The sequence below is a fragment of the Labrus mixtus genome, chromosome 20, assembly GCF_963584025.1.
Source record: "Labrus mixtus chromosome 20, fLabMix1.1, whole genome shotgun sequence".
NCBI lineage: Eukaryota > Metazoa > Chordata > Actinopteri > Labriformes > Labridae > Labrus > Labrus mixtus.
The window spans coordinates 13,892,266-13,913,329 of record NC_083631.1 but is presented as its reverse complement, the minus strand read 5'-3'; the positions used below and the strand labels follow the sequence as shown (position 1 = coordinate 13,913,329).

The window sequence follows — 21,064 nt, the reverse complement described above, 5'->3', positions numbered from 1 at the left end:
CCTTCTGCATCTTGAAAAGTGCAACTAAGTTAAATGTTATGGTATTATTTTGGTTGATAAAAAACTTGGAAGTATGACTGATGGAAAGCATGGAAGAGATAAAAATAATTATTTAAAAAAAAGTGAAAGTCCCGGTGATGTTGTGACCTATAGCAGCACTCGTTGGATAGCTTATGTCCAATCAGATTGGTTGGTCAGAACTCTATTAATGTCTTTGTCGCCAGTATTTTTGTTTTTGTAAACTAATATCAGAAATACATATTTATACATTTTTAAGGATTATGCTATCAATTAAATGTGCCACATACAAGATAGTGTACCTTTATTTCCTCTGTGACATGATGAGGCTGAATTGTTTTGGTTTTTGGAAAATACATTTATTTATATATATAACTCAATCTGCTCTGATGTATATGTACTGCAGGGACTGATCTTGAGAAGCTTGAAACAAAAGTTTTAATGGAACACTATTAGTTTTTCTATTGTTAGGAGCCCTGTGAGTGCTCTCTGTGAGTGTGCCAGTTGACTGAGGATTTGGCTGATGAGCATTATCTCTGCAGAAGGACACTGCGATGTCTCCCCATCTCTGTCACTGTCAGCACAAAGTGCCAAGCAGCTTGCTCCCTCCTGCTGTGATCTCACTCAAATCTGTCTTACATCATCGCTATTTTTTTTTTTTCTTTTTTCATCCCCACTTTCCAGAATCTTAAATTCCTTCTCATGGGTCGGCCAGAGCGGAGAACAAACTGTACAAGAAGGAAAGTGGACACTCGAGAGCTGCTCCAACTCCTTCCCTCACTATTATTTCCGTCTGATTTCTCTTCAGCACCCCCCCCCCCCCCCCTTCTTTTTTAACAGCTTTTGACAGACAAAACCTTGACTTTTTGGGGGGGGTTTTTGGTGTGGGCTGCCAGGCTGAAAGGGGCCAGTGTTTCTGAGATTATTTCATGTGTGTGAATTATGTGTATGCAAGAGAAAAGTGTGTATATGCATGAAATATGTGGGTGTTTGCTTAAAAAGTAGGCCCCATGATAATTGCCTGTCTGTCAGCCATATGTCCATCCCAAGCTGGCTCTGTTTACGACATCAGCAAATACAAAGAAGTGAAAACCGCAGCACAAAGATTGATCATAACAGTAACTTCATTTTCAATCCAAAAGTCACTTACTCTCCGTCATAAAAGTACTAACTGATCAACCATCACTCTCCTTCAGTCACAAACTCAGACTTCCTGTTACACACACACACACACACACACCCCTACCCCCTCCTTTCTCAAAACATGATTTTTCCCCCCCCCTCCTTCCCTGGCCTAGTCCAGAGTTTCTTGGCAGTGGTCTTAAGTAAACAGCGTATTTTTAGCTGGGAGGTCATATTGGCCCAGTCTTAATCACCACATTCCCATTTTCCCACCAGCCCAGCTTCAGCCAGAGGCCCATGATGCACTGTGGGGGAGGGGATTGAGACTAAATGGAGCGAAATGTATTCCTACGAAGAGGAGCTGATTATTTAGCGCTCCAGTATTACCCTCTACATTTCAATGAAGGTTGTCTTAGATGGTGTTTTTTTTTTTTTTTTTTTTTTTTTTTTTTTTTAAATCCTCAGCAGTTCCATGAGCTGTGTGACTTGATGTATGGCCAAAACTTGTAAACACAACATGATCCTAAACATCCAACAAAAGGCTGCAGCTTTGAGGTCATTTGTTTGATCGTCTTTTCGGTCTGAAAAAAAAAAAAAAGAAGAAAATCTGATTACTGTAAAACATTTAAACAAAGGTCTTTTTTTTTTTGCAAGCATGTATATAGTTGTGGTGACAAGGCTCTGCTTTGTATGCTGGGACATGTCCCCACTGTTTCCACTGCGGTCACCGAAGCCCGACAGCAAGGACGCTACTTCTCTAACTTTAATTAGCGTCTCGCCATTTGATTTCACCATGGACTAAAATCAATTACTCATCGCTCAGGCAGCTCCCACCAAATACATTGTAGCAAACTAATGGACTGTCTGTGCAGCTCATATATGTTTTATTTAAGAGTCCTTATCGTCACAGCCATGAAGGGACTCCAGACAATATGATGCAAATCACTTATGATGACCTTATTTCATCATCATCTGCTTCTCAAAACAGGGATGTATGCATCCAACTTATATATTCATTCATAGTGCTGCATTTACATAATGTCAGTAGAGCTGGAGAGTCCCTGGGCAGGACACTGAACCCCAAATATCTCCGGTGTGAATGGATGGGTACTTCATCTAGCTGCTTCTGCCATCAGTATGTTAAAGTGGTGTGAATGGGTGAATGTGACTGTAGTGGCCTACATGGCAACGCGATTTGAGCAGTTGGTACTCGGCAGACTAGACAAGTCTCATACAAGTCCAAGTCCATTAACTATTCCCTTGCATGAAGTTGGAGTTGTTATGACTGTCAGGAATGTACTTACCTGACTCGAAATATGTCGGCTGACAGAGACAGTTCAAATTATTGTGGCAACTTTTATTTGATCGTTGGAAATTGTACTTTATACAGAAACCACAATAGTGACACTTGACACAAAGTCAAGTTTGAAAACAGGACAAAGTCAATACAGGAATGATGAGCGAGATTTATGTCGAGTTGAGCTGAGGTGTTAACTGGCATAAAAACAGTCTTTAAAGATAGGATAGGATAGTACTTTATTGTACTAAAATCCTCACTAGCTAACCTCGCAGCCACACATGTTGTTCCTCATGTGGCTGATTAGGCCTCTCGTCATGACTACGTGGGCGTGTACAGACTTCTCGACTCTCCTTTTTTAGTTTTGTTGCACCTGTTAGGGTGGGACAAAGAATACCTGTATCTCTGCTCTCAGAACGGGTAAATGTTTGCTGACGTCATGTAATCACCAGCAAACCTCCGACAACTTAGCTGAGCTTCACTTTTCATTCACAGTATCCTAAGCATCATTAGCAGTACAATTGTTCAGTTTAAATCATTAAGCTGTGTGATTCTTTGCTAAGAGTTATAAGTAATGTAAGACAGTCATTTTGACTGGTGAAAATTCTTAAATAGTTTTTACATTCCTTTGAATCCTTTGGTTTTTTTGGTTGTTTTTTTTTGCTGTGTTGCTCCCTCTGTCTTTATTCCAGGTAGTTAAACACTTAGTGACTTGTACTCCTGCTGAACACACGACACACAAACTACAGCACTGATGACAATGATGGATAGTATTTAACAGCTCATGTTATCGTCATTCACATACAGCACAATGTGTCGACACCCCCTCCCATGTTGAGAGCTAGCAGTTAATTCCCTTGGCTAAGCTCACTCAACTTTGCTTTGGGAGTTTAAAGGGATGTATTTTTAGCCCAATTCACAAAGAAAAGTTCCTATCCTGCCTGCCCCGATACCTTTGAGATAAAAATACTTACTTTTGCGTGTGAAGTGCGTACTGAAGACAAACGATTGAATAGCATTTTATAAGACATCCAAAATGTGGGGCTTATTCCTATGATGCCCCTCCTCTGCAGTAGCTGATTTTGAGTCCTCAAGGTACTCTCTGTCGCTGTTCTACTCCCTCTATTCTCCGAGCTGTCCAAGTAATCTCCATGTCAAATTGTTTCCTGCCCCTCCAGGAAGTTACCCACTAGAGGCCCCACTGTCACGGCCTGTTCTGGGGCTTCTGGGTGCGGTTGCGTTGGGGGGGGTTGAGTGAATGTTGGGGGGGGGGGGGGGGGTTTAAGAGCTGCTGGACAGCTGTGGAGATCCAAAGACTCCACATCCCTCAACATTGCACAAACGCCTTCCCCAGGAAGTGATACATTTTAGTGTTTTGTTTTTTTTCGTCAGCCATCTTTTATTTTTATTTTTTTAATCCATAGAATGGTGGGCAACTGAACAAAAAGGAGATATTAAATGATGCTATACAGATGTTACATAACACATTTAAGTTCATGTAAAACTTGTACATTGTAAAAAAAAAAAAAGACTAAAAATATTTTTTTGTTGTCATGAGTAGAATTATTTCAGTGAGTTTCTTTTGCTCCATTTCTTCATGCTCTTTGGATAAGTATTGAAAAAGCAAATTCACTTCATTGTTAACTTCATGTTTTCTATGACCTGGACCATTGAGCTGGCCCGGCACAGACAAGTTGGTCTGTTGTCTATTTATGTTGTTAATTTAATCCAGGCTCTAGTCCTACTTTATATCTTCGTATCACCCTGATAACAAGAAATAAAATGACCCACCTTTTATGACTTAATGTCAGAGGTCAACTAGAGTGTCTTTAGTCTGAGACAACATTCAACTCTGTTCAACGTGTGGGCCGGTCTCATTTTACAGACAAACGTTTTGTGGAATTTAGAGGAAGGAGGAAAGAATGAAGAAGTCATATGAGAACCAGAAGAGTTTGTTCTCATAAAGAAACACATGTCACACTTTGTAGAGACAGCTTTACGATGTCATTATAACAAGCTGCTTTTTCCTTAGACTTGTTACTTTGGGACGCAATGGGCTAGAATAAATGTCAGAACCTGGGTATGGACTTCTTTTTAATCCTCAGTCTCTTTTCCACAAGGTGTAATAAGAGCTGTGGCGTAGACCCGTAACGTATCTCGCGTTATAAAGATGGGTGCAGATGATTATAAAATGCAGAAAAACAGATTTATGTTGGCATGGCAATGGAAAAACATCCAGGTCACAAAGAAATTGACTTTTTTTTTTTTTTTTTTTGAATTCAAAGAACACTTTCCAAAATGGACGATCATGTGTTCCTCATAATCTCACGATACATACAATGGGAGCGACAGTAGCTTGGGCTGGGAACCGGAGGGTCGCCGGGTTCGGGTTCAGGTCCCGGTGCGGACCAAATCTCGAAGTTGGTCTGGTAGCTGGAGAGGTGCCAGATCACCTCCTGAGCATTGCCGAGGTGCCCTTGAGCAAGGCACTGAATCCCCCCCCCCCCCCCTCCACCATCAGCTCAGGAACCCCACTCCGACATCTCTCCATTAGTGCATGTCCATAGGATCCTGTTTCTGCATGTGTGTGTATATTTCAGCCTATGTGTGTGTTGCATGACTTAAAGTTGCATGATCAATAAAGTAAATCTTAATCTCTTAATCTTACACCATAACTGTAAGGATTGTTTTTTTTATTTTTTTATTGCTCTTGACATTTTCGACAACAGCACACATTTATCCAAGGCATTGAACATAAACACCCTTGCGGTGCACTACAGGCTTTACACTCCAGCCAGGGTGCCTCTCTTACTATGACTGTAATCCCTCTCCCGTTCGGGCAACATATAGACCCTGTCTGCGTGCACGTCTGAATTATGTAGCAGGAGTTATTAACAAGCTCAAATGAGAGACGTGGTCACATTTCTGTGTTTATTTTGATGCCTTTTAAGTGGAGTCCTTTTGGATGCACAGACTGTCAGAGGTCCCATAAGAGTCAGACCGAGTATAATGTGACACCACTCTGACTCTGTCCTAAGTCTGCTCGCTTGTGATGCCGTGTACCACCTCACATACACACAGGAAAGCTGGCCAACAATATAGAGTTTCACTGTGTCTGAATAATGTCTTGAATTAGAGACTGATGGCGATAGGCCAGACCTACGACTGCGAATACTTTTTTTTTTATAACGGGGAAACATTTGTATGCAGTTACGCATTGTAGTCTCTGTTTGCCAGCATTGTTATAGAGGTCAACATGATAAACAAGAGTCAGAGACGGGATCAGGTCAGTGCACATGTACGCAAAGGAAATGGCTTCTGCAGTCATGTAAGCTGAGTCAAAGCAGATAAGGTATATTTAGAGTCATTGATTACTGCTGTCTTCCGTAAGGAGGAACCCTCCGGAATCATCGGATCAATAAGGACATAAATCAGCTGGCGTGGGAGTAGGTGACTAGAGGGCAAATAACCCTGGGAGGGAGGGGTCAATTCATTTCCTGAGAAGTGATCCTGGGAGGGGGGGGGGGGGAATAGGACAGGAAGGAAGGTGTGGCTTTTTACTGATAACTCACATGGTGGTTAGACTCAGGAATGGGAGTGTTTAATGAATAAATAGATAAAGGATTAGGAAAAATGCAACTTCTAAACAATCCAATACGCTGGAAATGGGCCTTGGTCTGAGATAATAAAGTCTTGAGTCTGACGCCAACCATTCCTGGTCCAATGCTGAAGCATCCTAGTGTGTAGCGGGCGGGCGGAGGGCCGGAAAAAATGATCAAGAGGCACTGAAGATCAGCGGGTCAGCTGATTTACAGATGTCTTTGATGTTTCTGGTTTTAACCATCCAAAAGCTGTAACCTCTTGAACCTTGCGCCTTCCTCTTACTGGCATGAGCTGGCTGGCCGAGAGTCAGGCCGGCGTCGCTCTGTCACGTTTATTTTCAGTCGCTCCCGCTCGGCCCGGCCCGGCCCGCCAAAGTGATAAAAGAGAGATGAGCTGTCCACAGTGGTGTGGTATGTATCAGTGTGTGTTTGTGTGCCCGCGTGCTGCTAGGGAGGGAAAGTGGAAGAATGCTGGAGGACAGATATTCGTGGCACTTCTTCCAGTCCCCCCTGTGTGAACCCCCCCCCCCCCACTACAGAGTATCAGAGAGACTTGTAGTTGGCACGGTGTCACATGGTGTTGGGGGTTCAAAGCCAACTGGGTGCCTCTTTGGCCAATTAGCTATCCAATGGGAGGGAGTAGTCAAGGGAAGACCGGAGTTGAGAGGGAGGCCAGGTTATTTACATTTCTCTTTCTGTTCCTCCACGCAGACACACTGTCTCGGAGGGCTCTGAAGAGATGAAGAGCCTGATCATTGAAAAGAATAAGATGGGCCTGGAGGAAGAGTCTGAACTGCTGGTCAAAGGTAAGTCTGACATGGCACAGTGCGCCACCATTACTCTGCTCGTCCTGTATTTTGAAGGCATCCACCTGCTGTGTTTGGTTGTGGTGAACCCGTAGCTGATTCACAATTTAAACTCACTCACTCACCAACAGCTAGGTTAATGAAAAAAGTTGCTTCTCTAGTATTTATTTATGCAAATTTAGAATATGTCTGTGGTTTGGACTGTTGGAAATACAATATTTGAAGATGTAAGATAAGATTAACTTAATTGTCCCATTTGGATATTTGCCTGTGACTTCACACTGCTCAGTAACACCTTTTGGCTTTTTGAAAACCTGAATGGGCATACTCCCCCATTTATTTTCTTTGCAATTTTGTGACTGAACCGTTTATTATGAAAACAAATATCCATACATGAAGCCTTACCTGCAGCCCTACTTTGTCCTTCCATTTATTGACGTGCTCTTATCAAAGCTGAGTTTGCACTGTTCATCTTATGAATCAAGTTTTTCTTACCCTTTATAATAATTGTCTCCTAGTAACTAGTATCCCTGCTCCATGCTGCGCTGTCGCCCTGTAGCAGCTCCCTCTGTGACCACATGTGGCCCACAACACTCCCCCCCCCCCCCTCCCCCCCTGTGTTCATGTTAGGATTGCTGCAGGCATCAGGGGGCGCCACCTTGGGTGTCTGCTGCTTTTGAGGAATGATGTCAGAAGTTATTTCCGTGCGATTCTTTTTTTCCTCCTGGCCTGCGACTTGTGGGGAGCAGTAAAATGCCAGCACTTGGATAAGTTGCGTCCTGTTTGGAATGGCGGCAGTCAGATTGCCTAATTCTGACAGCAGTTACTATGCACCCTTGGCTAGTGCCCCTCCCTCACTGCTGTGCCCTCTCTCTCTCTCTCTGTCCATGTCTTACTGTTTGAAGAAGACAGTTTCCCTCCAAAACACAGAACTGCTACTTTTTTCCTTTCGGCTATTGAGTACACTGTCACGTGGGATTTCAGCTGTGAATCACACCCCCTTACTTCAACAGACCGAACTATAACAGCACAGAAGTAGAACACCTCGAGGCATTAGATAACCCCTCTCGTTCCTCTTTGTTGCACAAGGATATGTTCTCCAAAGTTCTTCGATTATGGCCTTTCCCCTGGTTTGGTATTGATGTTTTTTCATTAGCACATCCTCGGGCTATAAAGGGTTAATATTGCCCCAGTATCTGAAATAGGCCATGACATTGGCGATGTGGACTGATGATGGGGGTTGAATTGTAAAACTCATGGAGTTGTGGCTGAAAGACATTTAAAAATATTTTTCTGTTAACATTTGAAATGAAGTACTGCTGTCATGAGGAAGAGTTACTCACACTCTGCAGCTTACTTAAATGAGTCTGATATATAAATGTGAGGTCCAGGCCTGGTTAGAATTTGTTTTATTTAAACTGTCTTCCTCTCAAAGTGGTTTTAAAAAAAAAGAAATCCACATTGTCAAAACTATAAAATCAGGAAAATTGGCAGATCTTGCAGTCTTAAGTCCTCATAATTGTTGTTGTCTTTTGATTGGCTATTTCATATGTCATTGTGAAATTTAAGAAACTGTGAAGCAAACTTTCAGGAAACAGGAGAGACAGGAGGCTTGCAGTAAAGAGACGGAAATGCACAGAGAGAGAGAGAGAGATTGTTTGCTCAATCTCTGTAAGAGGGGGCAGGGCGCTGGGGGTTAGAGGTCACAAATGAAACAAATTAACGGCGAGCCGTGGCCCCCAGGGGAGACATTAGTAGGCCACGGAGATGGGATCCAGATGGGGGGGGACTATGGGAGGGGTGCACAGGGGGTCCCAGTTGCTGCTCTTTCTCCTTCTGCCTCTCTCTCTTTCTTTAGTACTACTGGTTGTAGTTCCCAAAAAGAGCAGCATCTGTGGGATGTCCCATGACTGTCACAGAGGCGTCTCGGCAGCAGGAATGCCCCTCTCGCCATGTCTCTCACCCAGTCGGCTTGTCTGCGTTCCCAGTGTCCCACAACCAGTCTGTCAGCAAGATCAGTCTGATTTATCTCATGGTTTTTATTTATCCATTTCACATTTGGTTCTGATGCCGCCCCCCTGTGTTGTAGTGTTAAGTACCTTCAGTTTTTTTTTGCTTTAGGCTATATTGGGTGGGATTATGGTGGGTTCAGGCCCGTCACTTATACCACATAGAAGCATTTTTAACAGGAAACATAGCCTGAGAGGCTGATCCTTCACCTCTGATCTCTCTTTTTATTTTTATGTTGGAGTCGCAGTGAGGCCGTGGAAGCTTTGCGCTGCCTAAAGAAAGACACTTTTTAACACTAGGAGAAGACTTGCAGAAGATAAATGGGGGAAATAAAAGTTAATCGGGTTCGGAAGAGAATAAGAGCATATTAAAGGGAAATAGATGGAGCCAAAATGAGCACTGGCTAACAGGTGTCACCCAGCTTTCTAACCACAGAGGAAGTTGTGATGCTGATGTGGTGTCATTGCAGTTTTCACTGGGTATGAGGAAACTGCCTAATTGTTCCTTTTTTTAAAACGCCCTTCAAATATGAACGTGCATGCCATCAGAACAATGTTGAATGTACAAATCCAACAGTTGTGAAACTACCAGAGTACAGAAGGTGTCTGGGTGGGCTTCATCAGTCCTTCTGATGAACTTTGACCCCCTATTAAGGCTCAATAATGCTCAGCAGGCATTCTCCCTCCAGGCAGGCAGCATTTTGACAAAATACTTTTCAGAAAATCTATATTAGATGTTTATTTGGAACGATTTGCACATGATTCTGAAGGGGAAGAAAAGAGTTTGGGCTGTAGCAGTCCCTCAGGTCTTTGGGAACACAACAGTTCTGCGTAGTAGAGCCAGGCCTGGCAAGGCCAATGAGCGTGCCTCTGAGTTGGCTAAGAGCTTGTCTAATCAGCCCTCTTTGTTTCACACTGTTCCAGTACATTTCTCTCTTTCTCTCTCTCACTCTCTCTCTCTCTCTCTCCCCTTTTCTCACTCTGTCAACCTCTAAAGTGGTAATTATCTAGGCTACACGCAGGCTTTAATGCTCGTGCCATTAGCTGGCTGTATTTTTTTATCTCCCTTAGTACTTACCCCGACAAGGCAGTAACATTCAGACTGCAACAAACTTTATAGACAATTACATGCTGCGGGGATTATTCTGAGCAAAGACACGGTGAAGCAGTACTGGTTTAGGATCTCATTGACGAGCCAACCTCCCACCCAGACCTTTCAAGTGTAAGGTCTTAATATGATGAACTGGACACACAGGGACTTCTCTAATATCATAATAAAAGGCTTTAGTATTGGTGAGGACAAAAGCAGAACTGATTGGCGACTTTCTTGTTTCTGATGACTTACTTGATTGTCTCCAGACTCTAACCGTTATTACTCTGGAGGCTTTAGAGAATATTTATCATAGTAAGGATTAAAGAAGTGTATTCTTATCTTATAATTATCGTATACTGAGTATTGGTAAGCACACTCTCAGTGAGTATATTGGGCTTATGCTGGCATGCAGAGCTGTAAATAAATGGAGTTTCTTGAATACCAGCTTTGTCTTTAAACTTCTTTCATAATGTCTGAATTCAAGAGCTCAATCTGATTTATTGGATGCCTTGTTTATCCAGCCAAGACTACAATGTATGTTTCACTCTGAAGGAAAAGAAACAAACAAAAAAGGAAAAACAGAAGTGGGCTCTTAAAATTGATCATTTATATGCAGACTTTGGATATATTGATTAAAAAGACCATAACCATGAACCAGGTCTGAGGTTACAGTTAAAGTTATTTATTGGACTTATCAAGTCAAATACATGAGAGCCTATTTGTATTGTGAGTTTCCATATGACACCTTTGTGACTTTCATTATTAAAGGATGGCTGCTACGGGAGGTGAGAGGCAACTGGATCAAGCAGCGCCGGTACTGGTTCGTGCTGAGCCAGGACTCCCTGGACTACTACAGTGGACCAGAGAAAGGGGCCCGCAGACTAGGAACACTGGTCCTCACCAACCTCTGCTCTGTCATCTGGCCAGACAAGCAGACGTACAAGGAGACGGGTGAGGGGCACACAGACAGGGCTGATGCATAGCTGACTCACACTCGTGTTTAAACAGCTATAATCTCTGTGGAGTCCCGTAACTCCTTTTTGTAAATTCACTCTACGGTTTAGTGGTCAGACATTTTCAAAAAGTTCCTAGGATTTTTTTTCCCCTGGGGCTTTTGATATGGAAGTGATGTTTTGTGGTCCCTTTCCTTTCCCAAGAGTTTTGTAACTGTGAGTAAGTTTGGGAAGCCCCAGCTGCGTTTGGTTCAGTACAGGGCTCAAGGTAGGTCAAGCAACCTCCCGTTTGAGTAATCAGCGCGGGCATGTCCCTCCTTTTTCTGATGAATAGAGACAAAAGAAATGCAGAATAAAGAGGAAAGTCTTTGCTATTTTGGAAGAGACAGAGGGATGACTTTACTTTTGTACACCCAAACCCACAAACAAGGATCGTATTGACTAAATATTCCAGGGGACTTATCAGGGCAGAAGTGTGCTTTTCTTTGTCACAAGCTCTACTATCTGTTTCACCGTTGTATAACTTTATGTTCCTCCTTGAAATGTGTCACCTAAGAGTTGCGTGAAACATGCACTTCCTCTGTTTACCATGGAGTTCTCTTTAAAGGTCATATCTCTGGCGTTATTGACCCATTACAGAAGAGGGTAACGTAATCAGGCTCAAATTGCTCAATCAATACAACAATGTCCTAACCTCATATTTTTTCGGGTTTGTACTTTACCAAGAACATTGGCAAAGAAGGTTATATGTTGCCAAGTCATACGGCAGAAGAGCCTGACAGCATAGGGCTGCAGATCAGAACAGAATGCAATGTGTAATACTTCCTCAGCGCAAGGAGGAAGTGTGCCTTTTTTTTTTTCATCTTTATTGCAGGGTGACCAAAAGAAGACTCACTGAGGGGTTAAACATTTGTGTTCTAACTCATCTGTAGAACAACTGTCCTGGTTTGGTTTTGGCATGGTCTGAGGTTCCTTTCAGGCTGACCTTTGGTCCTCAGTGAAACTGAGAGAGGAAGTCAGGGAGAGGGAGTCACGCTAGATAAGCATGGTGTCCTGTGCACGGAACATTTCACTGTTGTCTTCCCCATTTATTAAAACAACACTGTCAGAAGTGGAGCTGTGGTTTTGAATGTAATGTAAAATGTGATGTTTCTCTTCATCTTCCTCTAAGGCCACTGGAGTATCACTGTGTATGGGAGGAAGCACTGCTACAGGTTGTACACCAAGCACTTCAACGAGGCGGTGCACTGGGCATGTGCCGTCCAGAAAATCATCGATACCAAAGCACCAGTGGAAACGCCAACACAGCTCCTGATTCGAGACATCGAGGTGGGCAACTACAAAACACACCTCAAAACATTAAGCATACATTTGAGGCTGCTCAACCCGAGTGTGTCCCTCCCTCTGTTACCATGGAAACCATGAGGTTCTCGCTGGGCCAGGGGGAGTCCAAAGTTCGCTATGCTCGCCTTTTTTTTTTTTTTTTTTTTGAATGACTTCATCGTATTCCACCACACGTGGACAGGACATAATGACAGACCTGAAGCAGAGAGGCTATTTCAAGAGAAATAGAGAGAAGTGCTCACAGACATTGGATTAGACAGGATGCGTTTGGATTGACTTTCTCATGTTAAAGGAAAGTGAAGTCTTTTTTAGAAAAGGGGTTTGCTAGAGAGCCCTGATGACTCGTCTTGAATAACTCTTCCCCGGCAGTGAAAAGAGGGGCCTTTTTTCGCTGAGGGTGCAGAGCTAGATAAGCAGTCTTGTGCCTGGCCTCCTGTCACTGTAATCTCTCACAGAGAGTCTCTAACCTGAGAGAAAGTGGTTAATCTGCTAGCCTCCGTCTGCTTTAGCAGGAGGGGCCAAGTGTGTATGCTGTAGGAAAGGAGGGGAAGGGCGGGGGGGCTGCTTTTTAAGATCTCCTTATTTATTGTTTGGCTTCTTCTCCAGAAAGACATGCCGTCAGTGTTTCTCTCTAACACTCTTTCTCACTGTTGCTTCTCTATTCCTGACCTTTGAACACAGGCACACTTTCTCAAATAGGTGTGGTATTTTCCCTCTCAAAATGTGAGATTAGAGCTGCTGCAACACAAAAATCAAAGGGAGAATGAACAGAAAGGGCATTGTTTCCACAGGCCTGCCTGCTTATCTTAAAAGCATAGATTCATGTTCCAGCAACAGACAAATTGGAGAGCAGGGATTGCAGTTTTAGCCTTAGACTTACAATCAGAGGCATTGTGGTGGAAAAAAAAGATGAAAGAAAAATGCAGAAAAGATCTGAAGAACAATTGAATAGAAGAAATCTTAAATCTGTACTAGAATGCATTTTAAGGATAGTTTTTGTTTTTACACCTTGGTACACACTCATACACACACAAAAAAAGCGAATATCTGGAAAGTAGCAACTTAACAAAAATGAAATCTAAAGTAAGAAACATTGTCACCTTAAATGCCCCTTTTAAAGTCACAGAAAACACCACAACTCAGAGCTTCTTCTGTACAAAAACAAGGATTTCATGGCATTGACGCATTATAAGTAACATTTCAGGTGCACTCAGTCTTGTTTTTACAAAAATCAAATGGTTTATTTAGATCCCTAGCTGTTTAATAATATGGTTTCTCATCTTACTGCCTGCGTCCTGTTCCTCTGCTGAGCTCATTGTAATGTTGGCGTAACTGCTGAACAAGCAGTTGTTAGAAGTACTCTAAAGAGCACAGTTTTATTAATGACGGACAAAACTATGAAAAGAAAACCTGAACTGTAATAATCAAGAATTAACCTTAGAAACTAAAGTTCATCGCATTAGAAGTACAATACTGTTGGCCTTCGATACTGAAGACGTTTGTAAGGAGATACTGTAGATACCACTCCAGTTTTTCAAATATTTGTATCACCAGCAAGTTTCTAACTTAGCATAGCATATAAACTGGAAATGGGACGTGTGGCTACAGCTTGAAGCGAAAAAGAAAATCTGCCTTGTAGACCCTTGTGGGCGGCAGTAGCTCAGTCTGTAGGGACTTGGGTTGGGAATCGGAAGGTCGCCGGTTCAGGTCCCGGCACGGACCAAGTCCGGAAATTGGTCTGGTAGCTGGAGAGGTGCCAGGCCACTTCCTGAGCACTGCCGAGGTGCCCTTGAGCAAGGCACCTAACCCCCCCCCCCCCCACAAGCTCAGGAGCGCCCGCCGTAGGGCAGCCCCCTCACTCTGAGACCTCTCCATTAGTGCATGTCCACAGGATCCTGTTTGTGCATGTGTGTGTATTTCAGTTCATGTTTGTGTAGCATGTTTACTAGACAGAGTGTAAAAAAACGAATTTCCCCTCGCGGGATCAATAAAGTATAAATTCTTCTTCTTCTTCTTAACAATAACCGTATTCGTTGAATTAAAGAGGAAACACTATGTTGTGCTCATTTATTTCGGGGGAACAGTTGCTGAAGAGACTTTTGAAAGCTACTGGTCCATCCCAAATAAATTGACTGCAACACAACACACTCCTTAAAACAATAAAAACAAGTGTATTTCAGAAAAAGTTGAACTGCCACATGTGTAGGTGGAGGTCCGAAGTGGACAGGGCATAGTCTGTAGGTCCACCATGTACTGTATGAACGGTGTATGGATTTCATCTGGGGTGCTACTTCTCCTTGCATCTGGTCCATAGAGCAACATCTTCTGCCACACATTTCAAGCAGACAGGCCTGTCACCAGTGTGCACCAAACTCTTCAGAAGAATGTGTCAACTTTGGCCCACTAAGGAGCGGTGAAAGCAGGCTTGTCTTGCAGGCAGAGAGAAAGAGTGGCTGATTTTTTTCTTTTTCTTTTGGGGTGGGGGGGGGGGTTAAGAAAGAGAGAGAGAGCCAGAGCAGTGGCAACGTTACTAATGAGCAACAGGTGCTGGAGGGCAGTAGCATGGATGCCATCTGTACCTCTGGAAGGCATCTATCCCCATAGGCAACACACGCACACTAAACTCATTGACACCAGGAGATAAAATATAACGTGTCAGTCATGCTAGTGTGGCTTGCTGGGTCATCTCTTGACCTTCCTGCTGCTTTGAAAGTTGCCAGAGCTGAATCGTGACCCTGGTTAAATCGACCCCACTCACCCCCCCTGACAGACCCACTCAATCACCCACTCACTGACCTGCTTCCAGGTTGGCTGCAGGAATATTGAAGACATATGAAAGTTTGTTCTTTAATGTGTTTGTAGTTTTATCAGTCGTGTTTTTTTTTTTTCTTCTGTCCTGTAGGAGAATAAGTTCAACCCTGAAGTAGTCGAGCACATCTACCAGCACAATCCTGTCCTGAAGTACACCCAGGGCCCCCTGTATGCTCCTCTCCTGCCCTTCCCCTACGGCAGCCTGGAGCACACATGTAAGTATTTTTAAACTACAATGTCAAACAATATCAAAGCAACAGTGTTTTGGGGTTGCAGATGTACTGATTTCAAAGTGCTTGGAATTTATATGACTACACTTCATCATCAACAAGTAATCTCACATCTCAGTGCTGAAGGATGTTTTTTTTTTGGAACTGCTGTGAAATAAAGAATCTCAAATATAATAGCCCTGACAATATTAAGAGTTATATATGCAGTGTAATAGAAACTAGCCGCTGTAATAGAAACTACGTATGGTCACGTGGTATCAGGCATTTTCTGTTACTGTTGCCGTTTATGGGTTTTTACTGCTTATTTGAATCAAGCAGGGTGATCTGTGTGACTACTGTGCAGTTGAATTAGCATTAGCAATGTAGATTATTATGATGACTTTTATTTACCACGCTCATTAGAACATGTGCAAACAGGCAAATCACAAAAGAAAAAACAACATGTGTGACAAATGAATGTGTTGCATCTTAAAAGTCACTGATAAAAAAGCTTTGTATGTAGTGTACAGATATTCTAAAGGGTTAAAAAAAAGAGAAGAAAACAAAAAGTCAGTCAAAGTAAAACATAGTATTGCACTTCTCTTCTCTCTCCTCGTTCAGACCACAGCGGGAAAGGCTACGGCTCGGTGCGTGAGGAGGCCGTGAAGCTCTTTAACTGCCTGCAGCAGTTGGAGTCGGCACGAGAGCCGGTTTCCATCATCCAGGGCGTGCTGCAGACCTGCTTAGACCTGCGGCCCCTCCGAGACGAGGTCTACTGCCAGCTCGTGAAGCAGACCAGCTACACGCCTGCCCCGTACACTGCAGCTCACCTCCGCTACTGGCAGCTGCTCACCTGCATGAGCTGCACCTTCCTGCCCGGGCCGATAGTGCTCAAGTACCTTCGATTCCACCTCAAGAGGTGAGATGCACTTAAAGAATAATGTTAAAGGCATGATGCATTTGACTTTAATGTTTTAAGAGTTATTGATATAATTTGTATACATCCAGTATACCATGAATAAATCCTGCTGACTAGAGAAAGCTGTTAATATCATCTCTTCCACGTAGTATTATAGTTCCAAGAAAACGGAAAACATGCATTGTGACTTCTACCTTGATAGTTTAAGTTCATACAAACCACCATCGCGTGCTAACGGTGTTATTGCTGTGTTTATTTCATGTTTGTCAGAGTGAACACAAGTTGTTGCAACCAGATGCCCCCCCCCCCCCCCCCCCCCAGTCTCACAGGAATGGGACATTGTCAGATGTTGGTTATAGCAAAGGAGAGCATGAGATAAAGGTGGAGTAGTAGTTGTAGCAGGAAATACACAGGATCAAGCAGGCGCCAGCACCACCAGTTTAGATATGGAAGCGTGGGTATGCCCTCATGTGTTCGCCCAGACAGATCCAGTGTTTTAGAGCTGGATTTGCAGGTCTGAATTAGCCCCTCTGCCAAGCATACTACTCTTAGTTGTTAGAAGTGATAATCTCCTGCTCTAGATTTTCTGTCAAACGCCATGTCATCAAATCTCTCACTCAGTTTTCTATCTTTAAGTCAGCGCTTGGAATCACAGCGCAACTAATGGAACTGTTGCATGCGAGGCCGATTCATAATAACGCGGTGGAACTCGCTACCAGTGTGTTTTGATACGTCTTGCCCTTGCTCTCACGCACTCTCGCTCCGTGGATCAGCGCTGAGGCTGCAGCTGGGCAGAGCTAAGACTGGAGCTGGGCTGTGGGCCCAGAAACCCTCCTCCACTCCCTCAGTGCCCTGAGAAACCCCCAGGGAATGTCTGCTGTCAGAGAGAATAGGCCAAGAGAGAGGGGGAAAAAAAGCAGAGGATGAGGAGGAGGAGGAGGAGGAGGAGGAAGGGACTAGAAAGGAGGAAAGAGCAGAGAGGGATGAACAGGAGAGGGTATAGGAAGGATCACACAGACTCAGTGGAACATTCCTAATTATGTTTCAGCAGGACAAATCCTACCCTGTGGCCATAAAGTTATGAGAGAGCAAGAAATCGGAGGGAAAGAGAGGGCCTCTCTCTGTCTGGCAGAATGTTTGAGGCCCTCATTTGTCTCTCTCTCTTCTTTGGTGTGTTTTTTTTTTGGGACGAACATCTCAGTATAATTGTTTCCTTCCCATTTTTCCCTCTATTTACACCCAGTACTGAGCTCATATCTCCATCTTGTTGTAATTCACAGCTTTTACACTCCCCAAAGAGTGTTCGACCCGAGGCTCCCGTTTTAGTGTCTGGCCTTTGTGTCCCCTCTTTTTTTTAAAACAACAGCGCACACACACACTCTCTCACCTACCCACTCCTGGACCCTCCGCTGGGAGGAAGCGCAAGGTCACTCCGGTTCAAAGGAGCGGAAACACCTTTTCCTGTTTCGTACTCTACCCGAAGTCGAGCATGTTTTCTTTGTCATTTTCCTTTTTCTTTGGAGGATTGATGGATGTTGAGCTTTTTTAAGTCCCTAAGAGCTAAAGTGTGAACATTAGTCATTCCTCGCCTCATTGGCTCTCAAGCTTTGCCAGCCCAGAGAAAATAAAGAACTTGGTTGCATCAAAAAGATGAGGTATATGTAAGTGTGCTTGCACACAGGCACACACGGGTTACCTATCCACCCATATCACTTACACTCTTTCTGGCATTCTTTTGTCGTCTCTCGTGCAGGATCCAGAGCCAAAGTCCCGAGTCGGAGATGGATAACTATGCGTCATTCATCAGCGAGGCTCTGGAGAAGACCAAGTGTCGGGAGTGTGTGCCATCCTGGGAGGAGATCCAGATGCTGATGAGCCGACAGGAGATGCTGTGCACTGTGCACTACCCTGGTCCTGGATCCTGCCAGCTCTACATTAGCTCACACACGACTGCCAATGAGGTGTGGCCTCTTTTTTGTCTACTTCTAAAATCAACTTTTTAACCTCTTTTAAACGTAGCCTAATCTGGATTCTAATCACATTAGTACATGTAAGCCACTGTAATGACAGAAATTCATTTTGAAGTATTCTGTTTTCACACTCTTAAACTGGTTTGACTGGTCCTGTATTTATCTTCTTTTTTTTTTTTTTTTTTTTTGCCCCCTTACCAGGTGGTTCGAAGGATGCAGGAGAAGCTCAGCCTGCAAGAAAGCAAAAACACGTTTGCACTGTACGAGCAGAACGCACTGTGGGAGCAGCCGATCGCAGGCGGCACTCTGATCGCAGACATCCTGACCAGGTTTGAAAAAAAAAAAAAAAAAAAAAAAAAGCAAATGTCTGTCTTCACCCTGTAAAACAGAACAGACAGACACTTTGAGGAAGACAGACACAATAAAAACCGAGCCGGCAGACACACGATCAAAACACTCTGTCTGACAGGAATCTGAGCTATTTTTTTTCACTCGTGAGATGAACACGTACAGAGCAGGGGGGGGATTGTGTGTTTATCTCCATGCTTATATGTTATCCAGTATCCTTGATAACATGTGACCTTGTCTGGTCTTGTTGGTCAAACATGAATCCCTGCTGGGAAACTGGGAAACTATTTCTGTCAGGAAAGCCTGCCAGCCGCCAGATAGCCAAGGTGAAGCTGATGTCATTTGTGCAAGACTAACTCTCAAATGAAACGACGGCTGGAATGTAAGGGCATTTCTTTTAACAAAAGTGGTGTCCTCGCAGTGCTTAGTGACAGAGTAAAGATGAAACCGAGTTAACCTAGAAGTTACTAAACAACAACATTACACATGACTCCTTGTAACATATTAACATTGAGAATTCTTGGTGTGCCATTTATATACGAGTGTGTTTGGTCCATGTCCCGGCTTTCTGACCGTTTCTTTCCCCGTTCTGCGCAGCCTCTCCTCCAAGGAGTCGGAGTCTAAATCCCAGTGGAAACTCGTCTTCAAGCTCTACTGCCTGTTGGATGCTGACAGCATATCAGTGGACAGCATTGAGTATCTCCTCCTCTTTGAGCAGGTAATGGAGCAGAAAGCAACTCCACAAAGGGCAGAGTCCTCCTCCAAATGTCTCTTTGTTGTCAGGGACCATTTCACTGCCGAACATGAGATGCGTTTTACTGTCTTGCTGTGAAACATTTCTTGTATTTCATTGGACTATTAGGTTTTTTATTTTTTAATCATTTTTGTCTAATGAGCTGTGATTGCAATAAAAACACCGTGCTTTATGGGCATGACTAAGAACTCTGGCTGTAGCGCAGAGGGGGCAACAAGCAGCCAGCACTGGCTCAGTTAATGTTTTTCCTGAGGACTCTCATAAAGAGTTATGGGACAAAATAAAGCAGGGTGGGGTAGGAAGGATTAATGGCAGGGCTGATGCAGTTACTGAGAAATTGTGCCTAATTTTCTTCCTTGTCTTTTTCTCTGGCTGTGTTGGCCTTTGCACTTCAGTGTCATGAGATGGTGGTGCGTGGCCAGCTACCAGCCTGTGAAGAGGACCTGCAAGCCTTAGCGTCCCTGAGGCTTCAATGTCTAATGGGCGACTTCAGCACACACGCCCCGTGCCCGCCCCTCGATGAGCTTTTCCCAGGTCACATGCTCGAAGCCAGAGTCCTCATGTCCCTGTCTGCACCCCAAGCCCTGCCTGCATGCCAAGTGGCGGCACAGGGCTGTCCCGCCACACAGCGCTTCCTGCAGGGAACGCTGTGGAGCCACACGGCTACAGCGGCACACAAGCAAAAAGTGGAGCTGGACATGCGTCTGCGGAGCCGGCTGAAGGAGGAGGCAGCGGCCGTCATGGGATCAATCTTAGAGCGTTGGAAAGGTCTGGTTGGCTACAGCCGCAGGGACAGTATGGCTGCTTACCTCACAATTGCACGACAGTGGTCGGGCTTCGGATGCACTCTGTATGAGGTGGACTTTTATATTGTGAGTATTGCGAGGTCACACTAACAACAGTAAAACAAAGCGAGAAACGATGTTGCTCGTTCTGTGCCGTACTTGGACACCTGATGTAAATTAAAGGATCTCTATTAGCGGTTCTGACATCTGCTCCCCTCTCTCTCTCTCCTCCCAGAGTTCAACGGGGAGTTTTTCCCAGAAGCTGTGGTTGGGTGTAGCTGCTACATCCGTTTCTCTGTATCGGCAGGGAGAGGCAGATGCCCTGGAGTCCTTCCCCTATGGCCAGATCTGTTCCTATGGGGTATCTGATAGCAACACTTTCAAGATCACAGCTGGGGATCGGGATCTGATGTTTGAAACCACCAAGGTAAAATGGCTTATGCTTAAAGTGAGCATACACAGACTGAGCTTAGACACCATCTATCTCCACTACAGACAAGATTCAGCTTGTGTGCAGTGCATTGGCTAAGTGGCCTTATCACAATATGCTCATAGAGCAAGTGGAAGAAAAACAACGCTGTCTGCTCATGATCCTCCCCTCCCTCCTGTTCTCTGACCCAGTTTAAAAACACTCACTAATTGGGTCTAAATGGAGAGCACACAACCAGCCCCTGCTCTCCAACCCATGCAAACCACCAAAAGTCTGACTTCCTGGTATTAAACAGCAACTGGGGGTGAATTTTATTGCTGTGGTTAGATTAAATATTGGGCAACATTTCTAAGAAAGGAAAAAAAAGGCTGTCCTTCCAAAAGGCTTTTTTTTTTCCAGTAGAGAACAACTCTCGCCTTTCACAGGGGCAAATTCACTTGCATCTTCCGACGGGGAACAAAAAATCCCTCTGTGATCTCTCAAGGGGCACAAAAGTGTCTCTTATTTATTTATTGGACGCACAGGCAAAAATTTAAGTAGAACCGAGAAAGGCTCCCGCTTTCAGGAAATGAAGGCCTCGCAGAGCTCTGACAT

General features: G+C 44.0%; 1 protein-coding gene across 1 annotated transcript in view; it reads left to right on the top strand.

Annotated features, from left to right (window-relative positions):
* The window catches only part of plekhh3 (pleckstrin homology, MyTH4 and FERM domain containing H3), a 31,818-nt gene that overhangs the window by 7,714 nt on the left and 3,040 nt on the right, over positions 1 to 21,064 (top strand). Inside the window, exons 3-12 of the mRNA XM_061065817.1 lie at positions 6,751 to 6,845; positions 10,716 to 10,898; positions 12,072 to 12,229; positions 15,147 to 15,270; positions 15,886 to 16,183; positions 17,937 to 18,144; positions 18,355 to 18,482; positions 19,099 to 19,219; positions 19,651 to 20,127; positions 20,276 to 20,467. Coding sequence (XP_060921800.1) covers positions 6,751 to 6,845; positions 10,716 to 10,898; positions 12,072 to 12,229; positions 15,147 to 15,270; positions 15,886 to 16,183; positions 17,937 to 18,144; positions 18,355 to 18,482; positions 19,099 to 19,219; positions 19,651 to 20,127; positions 20,276 to 20,467 — 1,984 coding nt within the window. The remainder of the gene's footprint in view (positions 1 to 6,750; positions 6,846 to 10,715; positions 10,899 to 12,071; positions 12,230 to 15,146; positions 15,271 to 15,885; positions 16,184 to 17,936; positions 18,145 to 18,354; positions 18,483 to 19,098; positions 19,220 to 19,650; positions 20,128 to 20,275; positions 20,468 to 21,064) is intronic.